The sequence below is a fragment of the Alligator mississippiensis genome, chromosome 8 (genome assembly GCF_030867095.1).
Source record: "Alligator mississippiensis isolate rAllMis1 chromosome 8, rAllMis1, whole genome shotgun sequence".
Taxonomy (NCBI): Eukaryota; Metazoa; Chordata; order Crocodylia; family Alligatoridae; genus Alligator; species Alligator mississippiensis.
Window position 1 is genome coordinate 34,167,744 of NC_081831.1, and position 14,506 is coordinate 34,182,249.

The 14,506-nt window shown below is 42.4% G+C and overlaps 1 protein-coding gene across 4 annotated transcripts in view; it reads right to left on the bottom strand.

Annotated features, from left to right (window-relative positions):
* The window catches only part of LOC102571896 (H(+)/Cl(-) exchange transporter 5), a 91,479-nt gene that overhangs the window by 21,010 nt on the left and 55,963 nt on the right, over nucleotides 1-14,506 (bottom strand). For 2 of the 4 annotated variants that reach the window (XM_059732612.1, XM_059732613.1), the window contains exons 3-6: nucleotides 9,882-10,043; nucleotides 3,586-3,737; nucleotides 1,618-1,717; nucleotides 59-243 (exon numbers count right to left, since the gene is read on the bottom strand). In XM_059732612.1, the coding sequence (XP_059588595.1) occupies nucleotides 59-243; nucleotides 1,618-1,717; nucleotides 3,586-3,737; nucleotides 9,882-10,043 (599 nt within the window). Of the gene's footprint in view, nucleotides 1-58; nucleotides 244-1,617; nucleotides 1,718-3,585; nucleotides 3,738-9,819; nucleotides 10,044-14,506 lie in introns of those variants that run through there. The other 2 variants (XM_019481879.2, XM_059732614.1) reach the window with 2 other exon arrangements.

Genomic DNA, 14,506 nt, shown 5'->3' on the forward strand with positions numbered 1-14,506 from the left:
CAAAAAAAATCAGTAAGCAACAACCATGAGCAACAGAAAAATTCTTACTGTACATCACCTCTGATGTGCCAATAATAAGCTGAGACCAAATCCTCCAGTCTGAACACGTGTCCCTGTTTTCAAAGGGTGTCTCAGCTTTCCAGCAGCAGTGCTCATGGTTAAGCCAAAAGCCTTTTAGACACACCCCTTCTTTCAAGTCTGTCATCCAGTGGGCAGAAATATCTATCAGACCAGCTAAGGAACCTAATTTTAAAACCGAGAGAAATGTTAGGGATGATCTCACACAGACTGGGCACACCTAAATGCACTGCCAAACACGCTGGCACACGTTAACTGTAGTGACAAAGTATTTCTACATTATAGAACAAACATCAATTTAAGAGCAAAAAAGAAAACCTTTATTTTTCAGCATAATTAAGCAAAGTGAGATGTGTTATTTAAATTATGGGGAAAAAGGTGCTTCTGGATATGCCACTAGAGACAGCAACTGGCTTACCTTCACTATACTAGATTCAATGGGCTGCTTGGCTAAGAAGCCATCAGCTTTTGTGCTGACAATAACGCCCATGGTCTCCAACATCATTAAAGCAGAATGGATTTGTTTATCCAAGTTGTCTCCCAGTGCCAACCTTGAAAGAACTATTTATGTGCATTTAATCCACCGGGGGGCAATTTTTTTGGCAGGCATGTCATAAATTAGCCCCACATCTTGCCTGAATGCCACTCTGATCTTCCTCTGCCTGATCTGTGGCTCCACTTTCTGCTCCCTTCCCTATCTGGTACCTGTCCCCTCCCCGATCTGCTGTGTGCCACACAGAGGTTGCCCATGCCACTTGTGGCATGCACACTGAGGTTGGCCACCCTGGTTTAATCAACAAGGTGGCAGCCATCAATGATGTTCACCTGGTCCTTTTATGAACAAGGCTCACTATAATATAGCATGCCCTCTGGAATCTGAGTGTTTAGTAACACTTCTCCAAAGCATGTTAATGATAAACTGACTAAAACTAATTACAATCCCTGCTTATCAATAGGCAAATGTTTATGTAAATATTAAGAGAGTTCTTATCTGCATCATTTATTGCAGGTATCTAGCAGCTTCTCCCAAAGAACATTTGCAGTGTATTGATCTACCTCTGTTGTGCCAGCTTGGACTTGGCTTCTGGTGCACTGTAAAGGTATCTGCAAATTTTTAAGTCCCTGAATGGTCTGGGAAGCCCCCTATTGCCTTTATGCCAGCAGACCTGCTAAAACCAAGAAGAAATGCTTCTGCTTTCAGTCCCTGAAGGCCACGGGACTGACAGCAGCTCTCTCAAATTAGGGGCCCAGTTAGAGGATATTTCCTTTTGGATTCAGCAAATTTATTCATCTAGTTTTATTTTTGCTGGGTTTTATATTTAAGGTTACACTTATGCACTATGGTTGTCACTCCTCAAATGTAATTGCATGTTATATTACAAAGCCATGTAAATCAGAACTGTAAATGTCAGTTATGGCTAACAATCTCTGGGCCAGAGAATCACATGCTGTGGTCATGGCATGGATGTGGGCAAGGAACTAATGCTGACACTGCAGTAAAAAACTGTGAATTTGTTTTAAATTGACATTTGTTCTTACCTGCTGAAAGACCTATTAAGAGCATCAACAGCCAACCAGAAAATGCATCACTCACACTATGAATCAGGGCCCATGTCGACTCTTTGCTTTTACTAGTAATCTGGAAGCATTAAAAAAAAAAAAAAAAGACACAGAAACATTCTGGATCAGACATAAGATCTGTTTCAGAAGAAAACATTTTTTTTTAAATGATTTTATGAAAAAAAAATACTAAAAGCAAAATTACGGGACAGCTTATGAACAATTAAGGATAGAATACCATCACTTAATTGTATCTGGGAAATGCAAGGTTTCCAAATCCAAAAATAATGGATGCCTTGCACCCAAAACTGCAAATATAGCATTAGCTAAAACAAATACCAACAAATCCCTTGCCAGAAAAAAGTGCATCAAAAAGAAGTCAGACCCTCATTCTAAAAGTCCACCTGCTGGTACAAACACATACATTTATTCTTTACCACTTTCAAACTTGATATCTTTACTATTAAGACTTGAACAATGCATGAAAACGGAAGAACTGTTGGAGCACTTTGCATCTACCAGGTGTCATGTCACAAGCTCACCATTACCATAATATGAAGACTTCGAAATCAAGAATAAGTAAATTTTCTTCAAATACTTTACATGCTCCATCTACTCCCCTACTTATGGAACAAAATACCTGACATGAGTACTGGGAATTAGTTTGAGCGTACATGTCCAAACCCAGAATCTGCTCATAACGTCTTCACAGTCTCACAAATCAGACTCTAAAACGTTAAGCCCATTAACATGCAGGTTATTTAAACAGATTTTTCATGCTTGTAATCTTAGCCCACAGCTATTCAGAGGCGGCCTCTTATAACCTGTTCAGAACAATAACTTTCTTCAAGGCTCTGCGCTATGACATTTACCTAAAGTTTGATAATATTTGTCATTTATTAGTCTGAAAGCTCTTGATGACTACGAAAGTATGATATAATATGCTTTAACTCTGTTGGTGCAAGTCCCAGAATGGAAACGTTCCAGTACATATTCCATTATTCTTGGATGAAACGCACATTGACCAAATGACAAATCCTCATTAACTGGAATAAATAAAAGCTAGCAGAATCATTTTTGCCTGAATGAAGGATTTCAATGACAGGGTTGTTAATGAGTGTAACTGCTACTGAATTAGTGAAGGCAGGATAGAATAGGGACTGTCTGGAAAGGTGAAGTTCTGTTGCCGATTTCTTTTAACAGAAACAAAATCAAGGCCTTATTGACCACTTTGTAATTTCTGGGTTTACCCAGTTTGCATTTCTCCGGCTGAAAGCAGAGATTGTCATTTTTATAGCAGCTTTTGGCCATTTCTTAATTAACTATTCATGACAATGGACAGATGAGGGGTGTGCATGAAACAGATTGAACAATTTGAAGGATGGAACCAATCTATTTTGTGTTAACCTTCATTTTCTTTTCTGCACAGTCTTTTGGTTTAGTACCCACTGTGGATAGTAATAAAGGACCTGCTCACGCAGAAGGAACTGTGCTTAGCACATTTATACACATCTTGGCAGAGCCTACAAGTATCTTCAAAACAATCCAGGCATTAAACAATATTGCTGTACATCCTACTCTGATGGGCAATCTTAGATTTTGTGCCTCTTTGCTTCCTAAGGCACCTGTTGTTATACCAGCATCACCACAGCTTTTAAAAGAATATTTTGGCAAACAAACTGATCCAGCTTTTTATGTATTCTGCCCAATCACCAACTCATAAAAACCTTGCCGCTGTTTCTCATGATTCAGGAGCCCACTGGGAGCCTTGCCACTCCATTTAAGGCATCCACTGCATTCCAAATAGATTCCTTTATTCGCACAAGGCAGCAGGAAAACTGGGAAGAAAACGTCTCCGAGATTTCACTCTACTGCTCTCAAACAGGGACATCTGCAAACACTACAAGTATAACATTCGCTGTGAGATCAAAGCAGTAAGAACCATACCTCTCTGTGCCTGTCCCGGTCCCTGGACTTCTCCCTCACCCAGTCTATGGTATTGAAATCTTCATAGGTTCCCACTCCAGGGAGAGGTTCCTCCAGAAAATCCATCATCTTGCTTGTGCCGTTCATCTCTCCTCCATTGTACGAGTAAAACTCTGGAAAGAACAGAGCAGATGATGAAAGAGCCACTTGCATTAATTCCAAGATCTCTCTTCTCTTCAAATGCTAAGGAAGTGAATGAGTAGATTCATAGATTGTTAGGGGCTGGAAGGGACCTTGCCGATCATCGGGTCCAGCCGCCAAAGTAGAGTCATGGATGGGAGTAGGTAGCTATTAAGTCACTCCTCAAGCACAGAGATTTGTTGGATCAGTTAAATCTACTGAGGACTATTTGCACAAGGGCATGCATAAGTTACATTCATGCTCTCATCACAGTTCTAGTGGCATGAGCCCACACTGCATCACAGCATAAGGTAGTTTTAATCCTGGAAGTATCTGCCCCCCCACAACACCTCCCTGAGAACGATCAAAGAACAATGCAATGTGTCAGCTTCTACACCTGAAGATCAGCCTACAACCTCTACTCCTGAGGGCTGTGTTTTAACGTTACACCCCTAGAGCATCCTTCTGATATTTGTGTCATAACATGAAAGCCTGGCCCAAAGAGCAGCACCAATTTTATACTGAAAGGGGAATCCTCTCACATACAAGGACCGGAAATTATAATAATAGTAATAATAACTGCCCAGGAAAGATTCCATGTCACCCCAGGTGAGAGGAGCTGGCAAGCACCAGAGTTATGGCCTTCAGTGTGACCTGACCAGAGTAGCTTTTAAGGAACCAAGTGCTAAAAAATATCAAATGAGGCAAGTGGGAAAAGAGAAGTAGCCTATAACAAAGGTAACAGAAACAGAAACAGCATATTCACCACTTTGCCATATCACCTAGAGACCTTAACTGAATTCAGAGCCTTGTTATAGCAAGTGCATGTTAAGAGTTCTTACTCCAAAGAGCGTACAGTCTAAACAGGTAAAGGACAAAAGGTAAAGCCTGTGGCAACATGGAGTGCAATCCAGTGCCTGACTCCAGAGAATAAGCCACTGACTTCAAGCCAAGAGAGAAATGCACGTCCCTTACTATTATTTCCAGTATGGAATCATGGTTTCATCATAAATGAAAAAGCATTTAAAATGTTCTTACTTGCAATATATTTACAAATCTATTCCTGCATTAACCTTTAGTTTCAAGACAAAGCATACAAGTCTGCTCAATTTGAAAAAAACAAACGAACTTTAAAACATTAACTGAATATTTTTCATTCCCTGTCCCTTTAATAGCGTGCTTTTCAAACAGGATCCCAAAAGCCTGCAGAAAAGGACAATTTCCTTCTGATTTTCTAGTGAGTCTAATAAAAGGTATCATTTTGGAACCAAGCGTTCTAGTTTTTGTATGTCTTAAAGATATGAAGGCACTAACATGGGGGGAGGGAGGAGAGAGGAAGATGAGAGAGGGCCTTTTAAACCTTATTCAGCAAAATCAAGTTGCCTTCTTCACAAGTTAATCCAGTGGGAAAAAAGCTCTTCTGTGGAATTCAGCTCAAATTTCCTTCCTTTGCATTTATAAGCAGAGAGGCCACTGATCTAAATCAATACCAACAGAATCTTTTACTAATTAATCTGTGTATTTTTCTTTTGAAACCCAACAGACATTCAAGTGGCAAGGACTCTCAGGGTTAGTACAAATGAGAATTATGCTACCAGTCAAAAAAGGAAAAAGATGCCCTGTTTTCTATTATATAAATTATGACAGTGTCCTCAGGTGATGTCAAGGACTCCTAGCTTTACTCCATGAACAACAGTGTTGATTCCTTTTTTTTCCTTTCCTCCTTAAGAAAACTTCTCATGTTACAACCATTTCCTCTCATAAACTTATTCTACAACCCAATAATTCAAGACCTCCCAGATCATCCCATGGCTTGATACGGACTTTTAAATCACTAGTGGAACAGTAAATCTAATTCCACACTAAAGGCAAAAAGGCATAATAAAATACGCACTTGAAAGGGTTGCCCAAAACTGACAGTTAAAAACTCCCCCTCTGCATGGCAGGCTTCAGCAAGCCATATTTGATGACATCATTTTGACCACAAGGTTAAGCACAGATATGGGTACAGCATCTATTCTGCTTCTGTCTGAAGCTCAGTGGTAAAGCTGACGTTTCCAAACCAAACCATTTGCCTTGAGCACTGCTTTATAGTAATTACATTACAAAACATATTCTAGAGTAAAAATTGTTACAGTTAGGGTGCCTTTGTTGCTTTATTGTCTTTACGGAGGTGTGTGTGTGTTATATAGATATATCTATATATAAACACACACATATCTATTCATCTACCTATATCTTAACTGAAATTGGCTCAGTTTATTTGCCAAAATATATATATTTATTTACTAAAAGCACCTACAATGCTAACCTAAGTTGTTTGGCAGAAGGCTCCAAAGATTCCAATGCTTTTGCAAAAAAGATATGTCTCTCCTTTTACTGGACTGATCCTGACCCTGAACAGAATAGGACAAAACAGGGTCCTAGAGCTTTAAGGACAGTTTGAGGCTGGATGTCAATGCAACTCTTTTATTTTGCACTTCTGTGATCCGTCTCCCTGTGTTTTGGTCCAGATATGGAAGAAACTTTGGTGACACACATTGCACTCTGGGTGTGGAGACACCAAGAATGGGTTTCAGCTACATGTGTAGAGTTATAAAGTGGCAGGCAGCTTTTCCAAAATAGTCCCACAAACTGCCTCAGAAATACAAGGAACATGGAAATGCCTTAAAAGCTCCCGCCGAAGCCTATCATTCACTGGATTCCCCTAAACACAAAATTTAACAAGAGTCATTCTATGTAATGTTTAGATAGGAAGCACCCTATGCTATGAAATCTGCATGGCCCAGGGCACATGTGCTGGTATAATACACCTGCATTAAAAGAGCTTCCTAAACATAGTGCCATCTTATTTTTGGTACATGGGATTCATCAGAGACAGAAGTGGGGAAGTCTTTCACTGATCTGAAACCATGGTTTTGTCTGGTACCGAGAAGTTCGTTCAACTACTTTTTCTGGTCATTTAAAAACTAAGGGCAGGGAAAGCAAGGATGAGAACTAAAAGTCTCCTGAATTAACCCTAACGTAAGCTTTGGATTGTTCACTATACTTACCAGGCTGCAGATAGACTGCAGTTTATATGAATAGGGAGATGGTTAACAGCATGAAGCCTGAAGTATGGCAGTAAGCAGGTGAAACCCTACAGGTTATAAATGGAATACTTGAAGGAAAATAGCAAAACACATGATCTTTAAGTTGTCAGGACCAGACTTCATTTCCTCCCAGTTAGTCAGAGGACATCCTCAAAACTAGTGTCCTACCCCAGTAAAAGCCTCAATTAAACAATGGGCATCCAGGTACATTCCTAACTACAACTGCAGAATAACCTGTTACCAAACTCCCTTTGCTTTGCTTCATTTGGCACACTGCAGACTATGTTACAGCCACATTTTCCAGGACAGTTCACAGATCTTGTAGATCCAACACAAGACCTTTGTACCCAATCTGTAGAGGTGCTGAGCATACCCAGTTGCTTTTAGAAGCTTGCAGGCAGGAGGTCAAGCTATCTTTACCTTTGATATTGCTTTTACACTTGAAAGAACAGCAGCTTAAAAATCAAACAGGCTGGTTTCAATGCTGTGACAGATTTTCACACTTAAACATGCTCTATAAAATCCCCAAGCGAACCCAAAGAAAAAGAAAAAGGCTAATATTTGGTGCACGTATACAACTGGTACTGGAAACAAACCTTTAGATAAAATTAAGTCAGCATGCAGCCAACTGTAATCAGTATAATTTAACAAAAGTTTTCAGCTCGTTCCACAAAAGCCTTCTTTATGTATTTGTATACAAAGAAAAGAGATCTCCCTAATCTGTTTGGCAGTAAATACTCCAGGGAGCAAACATACTGTTCTGATACATTAATATGACTTTGGAGACTCCAGTCACAGTTTGAATGGCAGCTTTGAACAGCCATACTCATTCTAAAATAGTCTAGTTTGGGGCTTCCCTAGTTTTAGATTTAGAGCTGGGCCACATGTCAACAGAAAAAAAACTGGCTCAGGGATGCCTTGACCCCACATTTGGCTTCATAGCATCCGTGTAACAGCTATGGAACTGTTCACCTGGAAAAAAATTAGCTTTTAACACTATTTCATAATTAGAACTAAGAGCAGATGGTATTATGCGAGCAGCTAGTCTTTTGTGGACCACAGAACTGCTTAGTTCTGTCCCCAGGTATTCGAACAATGAACCATTGTGCTCCATCATAATCACTGAACAAAAGCATGAAACAACTTCATCTCACTGTTAGAAAAGCACAAACAGTAACGTGGAATTTGAGATGAGAGTGTTATGAGTTTATTGTGCATAGTGGAGCCCTGATGGTCATCCGTGGGAACACCAGAGGATCAGATTAATTAACATATCACAGAAACTGGTCATTAAAACCTGAAAATAAGGTCCTGGGCTGAATTCTTACTTCCTGGTAATGACTGACAGTATTAAACAGTGTGCTTGGTGCCAGAGTCCTTGGAAAGTCTCAGATCATCATCACCATCATCTATTAAACCTCAGCCCCATGGCTTCACATTACAACCCTCCCTAGCAATAATGCCAATTAAGAAGCATCAATAAAATGGTACTGTGCAGCCCAGATCAAAGAGATCTTTTGAGAAATACTTACTCCCTACTTCCTGAAAAATGTTACAGCCCAGCTGCTCTCAACTGCCAGCCCCTTAACTGCCACAGAGCCTTCTCCCAGCTCAGGTGAGAATTACTACAATGTAGCAAATGAACAGAAGCAAAAAAAAATCCACCAAATACTACAACATACGTAGCATAGTCCACAGTGTGGCTTATGAACATAAGCTAAGAGCCCCCCAAATCTCAGAGTCTCTTATGCTTCAATTTCCATGTCAAGTCATCTGCTGTTTGAAGACCACCAATGATATCTAAACATAATGGAGAAGTTACAAAGAAGGAAGAAATGTCTCAGGTCTGGGAGCCAGAAAACACCTGGCCATATCCACTTGCTACTACTATAGTAGACATTATTGGAGGAGTATCAGCTAAGAGGGCAAAAGTGGAATGGACTCTAAAACTAAATTCCCTTTAGACCCTTGGATATAGCCTAGCCCAATTAAAGCAGCTGTGGGGTGGGAGTAGAAGTGCACATGCGTGTACCTGCTGCATTTTAAGCATAGAGCAAGTGCAGTTTGGAGAGAAGATTCTGTTCAAAACCTCAGCCTAGCACCTCTGAGAGAACTACCAATTTTCATATTATAAAATGAAATCCACTTTGAGTGCTGACAGAATTCCTGATCAGACAAATATGAAAAATGTATCTTTCCATCTTTAAATTTATCAATTTATCTTTCAACATAATATAAGAGAAGCATCCTTTCATTTTTAAGAGAAATACTGAACTATAAAATGGCCGATGGCAGAAATATTTGTCAGCGTTGTGTTTCTTATCCCAGATCTAACTCCAAGATAATTATTGACAGGTTCAAATTTTAAGGGGGCAAGAGTAGAAGGGCACAATCCTGCCCTGTCTAGGTATGAACAAGATGACCAAAATGGGTCTTTCCAATCTGCACAAGCTTACAACTGATATTTAGCCCCCAAAAGGCTTAATACACCAACTGACATAACAGCAGTTGTCCTACAGACACACGTAGCACATTTTAAAGCAGACATTCTAATTTATCATTCTTACAACCTTCCCTCCTTGGAAATATCCTAACACTCCATTTTTACATCTCAGGCAACCAGTCTGTTATAGACAGACAAAATGAACTAAAGCAGCAGATGCTTCTACACACTGTATTATTCCTTTTCAGCACCTCTAGTTTAGCAATAAAAAGGTAAGAGCTCTCCGCACTGCACCTGCCCTTCTCTGCTACAATGAATCTGAAAGCAGAAATGCTCTTGTGAAGGAAAGAATCACTCCTTTGCAAAGATTTACATGACATCATTAGCCAGCAGAAATCCAATAGCTCTGCCCCACCCTTAGCAAAGGAATCAAACAGCTTTCGAATAATGACCAGCAGTTTACTTATCACTGCCTAACAGCCCCTGCAATGTGCGGCTAGGATTAGCCTAAACATTCTCCCTTAGCTCACGCCTTCTTACCCTCACTTGTGTTTTTTCCTTTCTCCGGTAGCACCATTTAGTCCCGTCTCATGGCCCTTTACCTCCAGGGAATCTGCCCGGCGGAACTCCCTTTACAGCAGCAGCACTTGCTGCATTCTCTCCCCTTGGCGTTAGGCTGAAGGGTAGTCTACAGCACTGCCGGCTCTCCCTGCAGTCTGAGCATGTCGTCACCGGCTGACAGTCACATGAGCCAACCCTCCAACCTGCTTGGAGAGAGGGAGGATTTCAGCTTAACAGAAAAAGTATAAAGATGCAGTATCCCTTGCCTTCCAAATAGGCCAAACTAGAAATAACCCTGGGGAGGCTGGCATCCAGAGAATTTAACCCCCAATCATTTAGAAGCAGAGCCTCAAAGAGAAGGCTATAACTGGAGCCACAAAACTTTGTTCTGGGACAAGCTTGGACAAGGAAAAAGCTTGCAGAGTTTCACTTTTCTTTCAGGCAACAGCTTCTCAACTATAAAACACTGGCTACACAATTCAGTGCAAATCCTGAACAACTGAAGAGGCTGTTCTTTAGGTTTAAGCTAAGAACAATTCAGTGCTTTTAAGAGCCAGTAACTGCAGCTCATGGCTGTGTACTACAGGTGACATTCTTAGGAAGGACTTCCCACAGTTCTCTGATCCACCATCTCAGAGTCCAAAATACCCACTATTCCAGTCCTAGGAACCTACATGGCTCTGCCAATTCACATTTATCATCCACTATCTATTTGGTCAAAGACCAACAGCTCGACAAGAGTATTCATTCAAGTACTGAAGGCTAAGGAGTTCAATTTCTGGTACATCGTGGACAGAGCAGCAGAGTTGCATTTCACTCCTGCAACTTCAGTTTACAAAGTATTCTGTTCTCTTTCACTATCATTGCTTCTTAAATTTTCTGCCAAATCTGATTTTGGCTCAAAAACAGGATTTGTTTGCTACTGGAGATCCCTATATATTAATACGACACAGTGACAGATGTTCTATCTGAAAACAATTCTTTTCCTTTTTTTACCTGTGTCTGTCTTGGTAAAACAGTTCACTGTAATGTTCCTTGCATGTTTGGCATCTCCCATGCTAAATGCGCTAAAAGCTGTTTTACGAGCTTGCTGCAGTGCTCTTTATACAGGCCCATTAGCCATTTTATCTTTGCCATTTGATATACTTAAAAGTTGATTTAAGTTTTTCTAGCTCCAGTTTGCTAGTGAAAACTCATCATTTAAACCTTGTTCAATGGCTCTGAAACATTGTCGTGGTGAACGTTGACAATGGTCTTGTGAGACCATGCTGCCTATACGCTCACAAGCGCACTCTGCTGTAATGCACAGCATGGTTTTTAAAGACTGAGTCAGCACTGTGTGCTTGACAAAATGCTAGGGGTGCACTGACAGATTTTGGGGAACAATACCGATAGCTGATTTTTAAGGAGGCATTTTGGCCAATACCGATCTGATTTCCGCTACAGCTGCATGCTGGTAACTGTGTTGTGGTGAAAGGGAATGGGGGGGGGTGTAGATCAAGGCCTCTGTGCTGAGGGAGGGAGTGGGGCTGGGGTAGGTGCTGCCCAGCCAGGGTGGGAAGAGTGTGAGAGCGCCACAGCTCATGGGGGGGGGGAATATACCCCCAGATAAGCGCTGCTGGGCATGCCACTCCACATTTTGCCATAGCCCCCTCCCAGTGCCGCCCGCCCTAAGCGCAGCGCAGCGCAGCGCAGCCTGCAACTCACCCTCCGCAGATCCAGGGGCACATGCCTGCCCCCCCTCCCCCCCCCAAACGTGACTCCATGTCACAGCTCTGTCCCATGCCCACCCTGCCCCAGCTGGACAATGCCTATCTGAGCCCCAGCCCCACTCCCTCCCTCACTGCGGGGGGCATTGATCTGGCCCCCCACATCCCTCCCCTTTCACCACAACACACTTACCAGCTGCACGCTGCCAGGCTCTGCTCCTCGCTGCTTGTGTGCTATGCTATGTGCGCACACCGGCATTTATCAGCCAAATTATCGGCTACATCAGGCCAATTTCCAATATAGTCAATTTTCTTTATATCAGTGCCAATCCGATACCAGACCGATGTATTAGTGCACCTCTACAAAATGCCAAGGTGACCAAAATCCACTGTCACTAAGATGCCAGGTTTTAGCTATGCTTCCCTAAAGGGGGACGGCAGTTAGCCTCTGATCTGGAGACAACTGAAGCTTGGGGTTTTCAGCTCTCCTCAGCAAACTCAAAGCAATAAGGAACTTGTGTACCTTCGTGCAGATGACCACACACCAGCTCCTCAGGTTTCTGCAGAGGATCTTGGGCAGCTCAAGTAAGAGCTACTAGGTCCATTTTTACACCCTGACAGTCTCATGCTACTCATGCAGCTGTGATGGCATGTTATGACTCCCATATTAGTACATGCTCTCAGAAGATATTGCAAAGAAAGCCTGTATTCTACCACCACGGAAACAACCACTGCTAGCCAAAAGGTAACTGCTGTTACATTGTTCATAGGAATACAGTAGAAAGCATTTAAGCATACAAGATTAATGAAGTGTTAGAGAGGAACCTGTAGCTTCCCAAACTTAAACCTTCCTGCCAGTTTAGCACAGATGTTGAGGTGTGAACAGCAGCTTAGATTAATTAATACTCAAGATTCGCTCCCTAAATGGTGTTAGAAAAGCTGTTAGAATTAAGTGCAGGGATGATAATAATAACTAAAAGAATGTCCATGGATTCTACTGAAAAACAAGTTTAGAAAGTTATTGTTCTTGAGCATAAAATTATACAATCACATAGTATATAATCAAGGACAATCATGTTTGTTTCCCATTAGTACTGAAATGCAAAGTCCAAACTGGAAGTCAGAGAAATCCACTGCCTTAGGTTATATGAAACAGGAGTAGATGCATGCATATTTCTGCTTCCTAGAGATATATCTGACTAAAAATATCGTACTTTTCAAGCATTCCAAACAATTAAAAGATTTTTTGGTCTTCAAGAAAACACCAAACTTGCCCAAGATTGGCTAGATCTGTTGTTTTGATTCAGTGTATTGGACGATAATGTATGGTGCCACTACCTACTGCCATATCCTCCCCATGAATAATGCCAGTTGCAAGTGTGGTTTATTTCAAACAGGATACACAGATGCTTATACCCAGGATCTGGCATGAGTGACACTAAATTTTCTTCCTTAATCCCTCCAAGATAGGTGATAGAGAAAAAAGGCACAAAGGTAAAATGCAATCCAGAGTTACAAGTACATCAATAAAATGGGTATGAATGCTGGAGACCAATTCATCCTCCCCACTTCTGGGGGCAAGACTGACCCTCTCATGACAAAGTTCCCTGGCAGAGGGAGGGACATCATTCTACCCCCCTATCCCACCAGATACACTAGCTGAACATGATCCTGCTTGGCTTGTACCTGCCCTGCTCTCTATGGCCGGGCTGTGCAGGGCTCTGTGGAAAGAATCCTGAGGGAGAGGGTCGTACCAGTGCCCCTTTAAGTCAGCACCTCTTGCTCTGCCCTACTTACACTACTGTTGTTGCCTGCCAGAACCTGAGCCTGGACATCTTCCAGAAGTGCTTTAAGACCCTCTTTCTTAAGACAGGCATTTAGCAAGCAAAACTAAGCTGGGTTATCATTTAAGGAGTTTTTGCTTTAGATTTTATTTCAAAAACTTCACCTACTTTTGTAAACTGTTTTCCTCTTATTGTAAGCCATCCCAACTTTTGTAGGGAAGGGAATAAACCAAGTATCACTAATTGCTAATATAATCTGCAATGGAAGAACTCCAAAAAATATGCATTAAGATCAGAGGAAGAGGGCCAGCTAGGCTAGGGACAGAAGTTATACATAAACTGGTTTAAGTGATCAGAAGCTGGTTTAAACCTGTAACAGAAGATAAGTTGAGTGCACATAAAACAGTTTCAAAATGGCCAAAACTGGTTTAAGATAAACCTGGTTGAATGTAGTATCATTCTTAACTGGCTTGGGTCAAACTGGTCTATGGAACTTCTGTCCCAGACTCCTTCCTGGTTTAAGTTAAATCAGAGTCCCCCAGAATCCTAGCATGCTTTTCAACCCTAGGCTGTGCTATGCTGCCTGCTCCAGAGAACAGGGCTGGCCCTACCCTTCTGCTCTCTAGCCAGAACAGCAGTGGGAACATGGCCAGACGCAGGCCCAGCATGGGACCCTAAGGAGAAGGGGCAGGGAGGAGGTTTATTTCCCCTCCCTCTGGGTGACTGCAGCCCAGGCCAGGGCACAGCAGCCTGTCAGGGTCCTCTTCCCCTCCACCACTACAGCAGCAGGGGCAGGAGTGTGGCCAGAGCTGACCAGCATGGCTCTGCCATCCACCTGTGGCTGAGGCTGGGGTTGAGCCAGTCCGGCCCGCAGGCGCTGCTGAGGGTAGGTACGAGCTGGGCCATGGGACAAGGCCCTTGCCAGCTGGCTGCAGGTTGAGCTGGGGCCGCGGGAGCTGCGTGCCTAGATTGTTCCTGGCTCCCCACACCCAGGACAGGCCAGGCTGTTAGGGAGCTGCAGCTCGCTGAGAAGGGCCCTGCCCCTGCAGCCTGGCCTGGACTGGCCCCTCCTTGCCCACCCTCAGCAGCACCCACACCCAGCCCAGCTTAACCCCAGGCAGGCAGAACAGGTGGAAGGCAACCAGGGTGGTTGAGCTTGGCCAGCTGCATGTG